The sequence below is a fragment of the Branchiostoma belcheri genome, unplaced genomic scaffold (assembly GCF_001625305.1).
Source record: "Branchiostoma belcheri isolate BF01 breed outbred unplaced genomic scaffold, Haploidv18h27 scaffold73, whole genome shotgun sequence".
In the NCBI taxonomy this organism is placed as follows: domain Eukaryota; kingdom Metazoa; phylum Chordata; class Leptocardii; order Amphioxiformes; family Branchiostomatidae; genus Branchiostoma; species Branchiostoma belcheri.
Window position 1 is genome coordinate 930,327 of NW_017804387.1, and position 6,419 is coordinate 936,745.

The following is a 6,419-nucleotide window of genomic DNA, read 5'->3' on the forward strand; positions in this document are numbered from 1 at the left end:
GCGTGCGTGCGTGCTTGCGTGTGTAGGGGGGGGGGGGTAACAATGGCACAAATTTCGGCCAGCGGGGTAATCAGATGTAATGGGAATTACTTTGGGATGCAATCAGGTAACCCTACTTGTCAGGCATGCGATTTTAGGTGGGTACACAGTCAGGCTGCGGGCAAGGTGGTTTTGAACAATCCGTAGCGCATCGGATTGCCTTGTATTTGACGATTTTCCTGAAAGCAGAGCACACATACCTTTATTATTTGAATCTTTTCCTGTTCTGTGGTTCATTAACTCTATCCACAATTTCATATGAACATCTAAGTTCCGTAATCGACGCTTCCAATGTTTGCATGTGTTGTCCGTGAATTTGGGTTTACACTCGGAGTAATACATGAATGAGACCTTATCTAAGATTCCCGTCATACATTTCGTGCCGCTGATGGCGTAAAGGCTTCTTGTGCTGCTTAAAGTCATGGGCATTTTTCCGCTAGAATGATGCCAACTTCTTAAATTGATTTATTAACTCTATTGCTTAATTCTACTGACAAACGTATGGGCGGGGTTTGTTTTTATTTATTACATATTACAATAACAAAAATATATAAATGTACATGTACAGAAAAAAAACAAATTGCATCCCTTAAACATATACATCATTAACCACAGAGAAACATCATAACAATGGACAGACTTTGTACTAGATATTTGACGACAGAATAGAGCAAGGCGCTGTGAAGATGTACATGTATTTTAGTCCATTGGTCGGTATGTGTACAATTGGCTATTTGGTCTCGGACCGGAGTATCTTTCCGTATTCGTAGCAACTTGACACCCTCAGACCGACCCGGAACCATATGATGAATACGGTCTATTTCAACATAGTCTCAGTTTGTGTGGCCTTCCACGGGTCATGTAAGGTCAGTTACTTTTGACCTTTGGTTAAAGCTCTCTGAAGTTTAGTTGACCACCTGTTAATCATACAGAAAAAACGTTACTACTTCCTATCGGTTCTCTCAGATTGCAACACGTAGGCAAAATGAACAAGACGTGAGAGGACGGAAGGACCACTTCTCTCCCTTCTCAGCTGCGACCTCTAGCGACGGAACCACCAGTCAAGTTGACGACGACATGTTGGTGTTTCTGTGTTTCTTTGTTTGATGTAACCAGTGCTTTTTCCAGTCAAAGTAACTCTTAAATATTATCAAATAGAAATATTTAAGGACCATTGACTATTTTCTATATGATAGGGCATTATATCAAACATGTTAAAATCAAATTTTGGAATGCTAACGATCAATCAGCCAACGTGAGGAAAGATGTCCTGAAATGTACTCCATGTGTCATTAAATCTTACTGTGTGTAACAGAAGTATAAGGTGTACTAATAGAATGATTGATATACTACTGATGATGTACAGCACTTTGGAGTACAGTTTTGGCCTTTTTGAAGCACTATTGTTTCACAACAACGTTTGCTTTGTTGTTCAGATCCTACCGCAGGTACCTCCAGACGGCAGACCGTGACTTGGACAATGGAGACCTGGACGCAGCAGAGCAGAACCTAGCAGCCGCCCTGAAGCTGGTTCACGGTCTGTGATACAGTATATTGTTTGTAGTTAATGCTTGAGTATTTGAACATTTACGTATACCTTAAACACTTTGACCATAAGCACCATCCCAGTAACACCAATCAACCGGCCAAAATATAACTGTTCACGTCTGGTAAATTCTACTTTTTTGAACTTCATATACCCTCAGATCGCAGTAAACCCAACAAGGCTAAAGAAGCCGACTGTCTGTGCAGGTTGGGTGACGTCTACGTTGAGCGAGGTAAGCGGACAGGAGAAGGTAGGAAATTCACACAGGCGGCAGCTCTGTATAACGCCTCCATGGCTCGGTCAGATGGAGACAAACAAAACATGGTACGAAAACTGCAAGAAACAGAAAGGCGGTTTCTTAGAAACACATGTAATTACCTAGACTGTGAACCGTGTACGTATAACAGTGCGTTAGATCACATAAAGGAACTCGACAACTCGCGCGCCCGTGCAAAATCTCAGCTCGAAGCAGTTCATCAGGAACACAACCCTTATCAGTATGATGAAGACGATCCCGTCGTGAGAGAGGTAGAGATCAAACGAGCTGAAGCAATCAAGAACTTGTTCAAGAGCATCACAGCTGGAAGACGAGAGTTTATCCAAGTACTGACAGATGAATGCATCGCCAAACTCGGACCTCCTCCCTGTAAGTACGCTTTCATCGGGATGGGGTCACAAGCCACAGAACTGGTGACGCCGTACTCCGACCTGGAGTTCGCCATTCTGATTGATGAGGGAAAGGATGATGATGATACACGGACGTACTTCCTAAATCTCACACACTACTTACATCTAAAAGTCATCAACCTTGGAGAAACCATCCTCCCAGCCATGGCCATCCCGTCACTCAACGACTTTCTCTCAGAAGACCCAGAGAAAGACTGGTTCTATGACTCCGTCACACCTCGCGGCTTCGCGTTCGACGGCTTCATGCCTTGGGCTTCTAAGACTCCGCTTGGAAGAGACCAAACCAAAAGCAAACCTACTGTTAGTCTCATCCAGACTCCTACCAAGTTGGCCAAATATCAGCATTTGCAAATCGCCCTGTCGGAAGGCTATCACCTGTCAGACATCCTAAGACGGGTGACCTACTTAACAGGAGACGAGTCTTTGGTAGATGAGTATACAAGCATTGTCAACAAAAGCGTAGAACGTTCCCCTGTTCTGTCACGGTCGTCAGCAATGCTAATGCTGAAGGATGATATTGGACAAATAGAAAACGTTGAAGCAACGGACCAACTTCTGGATGTGAAGAAAGAAATCTACCGTTTTCCCAGCGTGACCGTTGATGTGTTGAGTATTTGCTGTGGTATCACAATCCCCAGTGTGTGGGGAATGATAGAAGAGTTACACAAGACACAGCGGATAAGTGACGAAGATGCCCACCACTTGACTGTACTGATCAGCATCTCAGCGGAGCTACGGTTAAGAACGTACATTGCCAACGGAGGACAGAAGGACAGACTGTCTCCTCTCATGGAGATGAAAACCCAACTGGACAAACAAGACGTAGATGACACCATCGTTGAGTCAGTTTTCCACATACCGGAGTCTAAAATGTTGTTCAGGTACTACTATACAGCCATTCCATTGAAAAGATGTATCATCGATACAGTTCAAAAGCAAAATCAAACCACAAAGATATTCCCATTAGCCATCTTTGACATGTCATCTCAAACCAGGGGTGGAATAACAAAACAGCTGCTGCAGTTTGACGCATCCGTACGTTACTTTGAGGCAGCACTGGAAGAGGCGGGCGGCGACGAGAAAAAGAAGTTAGAAATACTTGTTGAACTAGGAAGTGTCTCGCAAATGCGGGGTGACTATAAAGATGCGATAAGTTACTACAAACGGGCACTTAGCTCTGAAAATATTATTTATGCAGACACCAAAACGCGTCCCGTCCTTTCCTTGCTATTTGGAAACATTGGGCTATATTGGAGTCACATTGGTAATCAGAGAAAGGCTATCAATTATTTCGAACAGTCCATGAAGATGATAAAAGCTATCTTTGGAGAATCAACGCCACATCCTGACATTGCTTCATCACTAAGCAACATCGGGTCATGCTGGAGTGCCCTTGGCAATAACAGGAAAGCTATCAATTATCACAAACAGTCACTGAGAATGATGAAAGCTATCTATGGCGAAACAACGCCACATCCCGACATTGCTAAATCACTAAACAACATTGGGGCCTGTTGGAGTAACCTTGGTGATCAGAGGAATGCTCTCTCTTATTATGAACAGTCACTGAAGATGAGGAAAGCTATCTATGGCGAAACAACGACACATCCTGGCATTGCTGATTCACTTAACAACATTGGGAAATGTTGGAGTGACCTTGGTGATAAGAGGAAAGCTATCGGCTATTACCTACAGTCTCTGAAGATGACGAAAGAAATCTATGGCGGAACAACGCCACATCCTGACATTGCGTCCTCGCTCAACAACATTGGGGCCTGTTGGAGTGACCTTGGCGATCAGAGAAAAGCTATCAGTTATCACGAACAGTCGCTGAAGATGAAGAAAGCTATCTATGGCGAAACAACGCCACATCCCGACATTGCGACATCACTAAACAACATTGGGACCTGTTGGAGTAACCTTGGCGATAACAGGAAAGCTATCAATTATCACAAACAGTCCCTGAGAATGAGGAAAACTATCTATGGCAAAACAACGCCACATCCCGACATTGCTAAATCACTAAACAACATTGGGACCTGTTGGCGTGAACTTGGCGATCAGAGAAAAGCTATCAGGTATCACGAACAGTCGCTGAAGATGATGAAAGCTATCTATGGCGAAACAACGCCACATCCCGACATTGCATCATCACTAAACAACATTGGGGCCTGTTGGCGTGCCCTTGGTGATCAGAGAAAAGCTATCAGTTATCACGAACAGTCGCTGGAGATGTGGAAAGCTATCTATGGCGAAACAACGCCACATCCTGAAATTGCGTCATCACTAAACAACATTGGGAACTGTTGGAGTAACCTTGGTGATCACAGAAAGGCTATCAGTTATTACGAGCAGTCACTGAAGATGAAGAAAGCTATCTATGGCGAAACAACGCCACATCCTGAAATTGCGACATCACTAAACAACATTGGGAACTGTTGGAGTAACCTTGGTGATCAGAGAAAGGCTATCAGTTATTACGAGCAGTCACTGAAGATGAGGAAAGCTATCTATGGCGAAACAACGCCACATCCTCAAATTGCGTCATCACTAAACAACATTGGGGCCTGTTGGAGTAACTTTGGTGATCAGAGAAAGGCTATCACTTATAACGAGCAGTCACTGAAGATGAGAAAAGCTATCTTTGGTGAAACAACGCCACATCCTGACATTGCTAAATCACTAAACAACATTGGGAACTGTTGGTGTGACCTTGGTGATCAGAGGAAAGCTATCAGTTATCACAAACAGTCACTGAAGATGAGGAAAGCTATCTTTGGTGAAACAACGCCACATCCCGACATTGCTGGCTCACTAAACAACATTGGGAACTGTTGGAGTAACCTTGGCGATCAGAGGAAAGCTATCAGTTATTACGAACAGTCACTGAAGATGAGGAAAGCTGTCTTTGGCGTAACAACACCACATCCCGACATTGCGCAATCACTAAACAACATTGGGAACAGTTGGCGTGACCTTGGAGATCAGAGGAAAGCTATCAGTTATCACGAACAGTCACTGAAGATGAGGAAAGCTGTCTTTGGTGAAACAACGCCACATCCTGACATTGCGTCATCACTAAACAACATTGGGGCATGTTGGAGTGACCTTGGTGATCAGAGACAAGCTATTAGTTATCACGAACAGTCACTGGAGATGAGGAAAGCTATCTTTGGTAAAACAACGCCACATCCCACTATTGCTACATCACTAAACAACATTGGGACCTGTTGGGATGACCTTGGTGATCAGAGGAAAGCTATCAGTTATCACGAACAGTCACTGAAGATGTGGAAAGCTATCCATGGTGAAACAACGCCACATCCTGGCATTACTACATCACTAAACAACATTGGGGCATGTTGGAGTCACCTTGGAGATAAGCGGAAAGCTCTTTCTTATCTCGAACAGTCACTGAAGATGACAAAAGCTATCTATGGCGAAACAACGCCACATCCTGACATTGCTACATCACTAAACAACATTGGGGCATGTTGGAGTGACCTTGGTGATAAGAGGAAAGCTATCAGTTATTACAAAGAAGCACTGAAGATGATGAAAACTATCTATGGTAAAACAACGCCACATCCCGACATTGCTACATCACTAAACAATATTGGGGCATGTTGGAGTGACCTTGGTGATCAGAGGAAAGCTATCAGTTATCACGAACAGTCGCTGAAGATGAGAAAAGCTATCTTTGGTGAAACAACGCCACATCCCGACATTGCTGGATCACTATACAACATTGGGAACTGTTGGAATGACCTTGGCGATCAGAGGAAAGCTATCAGTTATCACGAACAGTCACTGAAGATGAGGAAAGCTATCTTTGGCGAAACAACGCCACATCCCGACATTACTAAATCACTAAACAACATTGGGAACTGTTGGAGTAACCTTGGCGATCAGAGAAAGTCTATCAGTTATTGCGAGCTATCTCTGAAGATGATGAAAGCTATTTATGGCGAAACAACGCCACATCCTGATATTGCTTTATCATTAAATGCCATTGGATCGTGTTGGCACAGACTTGGTGATCACAGTAAAGCCCTACGGTATTACGAACAAACTTTGAAAATGATAATAGTTATCTATGGCACGTCACATCCCAACTTTGCAAAAGTAATGAACAACATTAGATCAT

General features: G+C 43.6%; 2 protein-coding genes across 2 annotated transcripts in view; both read left to right on the forward strand.

Annotated features, from left to right (window-relative positions):
- LOC109485179 overlaps positions 1-1,085 on the forward strand; it is a 3,008-nt gene extending 1,923 nt beyond the window's left edge. The window contains 1 exon segment of the mRNA XM_019788635.1: positions 1,006-1,085. Within this exon segment, the coding sequence (XP_019644194.1) occupies positions 1,006-1,085 (80 nt within the window).
- Positions 1,086-1,116: 31 nt separating this feature from the next.
- Positions 1,117-6,419, forward strand: part of LOC109485129 (tetratricopeptide repeat protein 28-like) — a 6,571-nt gene continuing 1,268 nt past the window's right edge. Inside the window, exons 1-3 of the mRNA XM_019788563.1 lie at positions 1,117-1,122; positions 1,438-1,576; positions 1,746-6,330. Of these exons, the coding sequence (XP_019644122.1) occupies positions 1,117-1,122; positions 1,438-1,576; positions 1,746-6,330 (4,730 nt within the window). The remainder of the gene's footprint in view (positions 1,123-1,437; positions 1,577-1,745; positions 6,331-6,419) is intronic.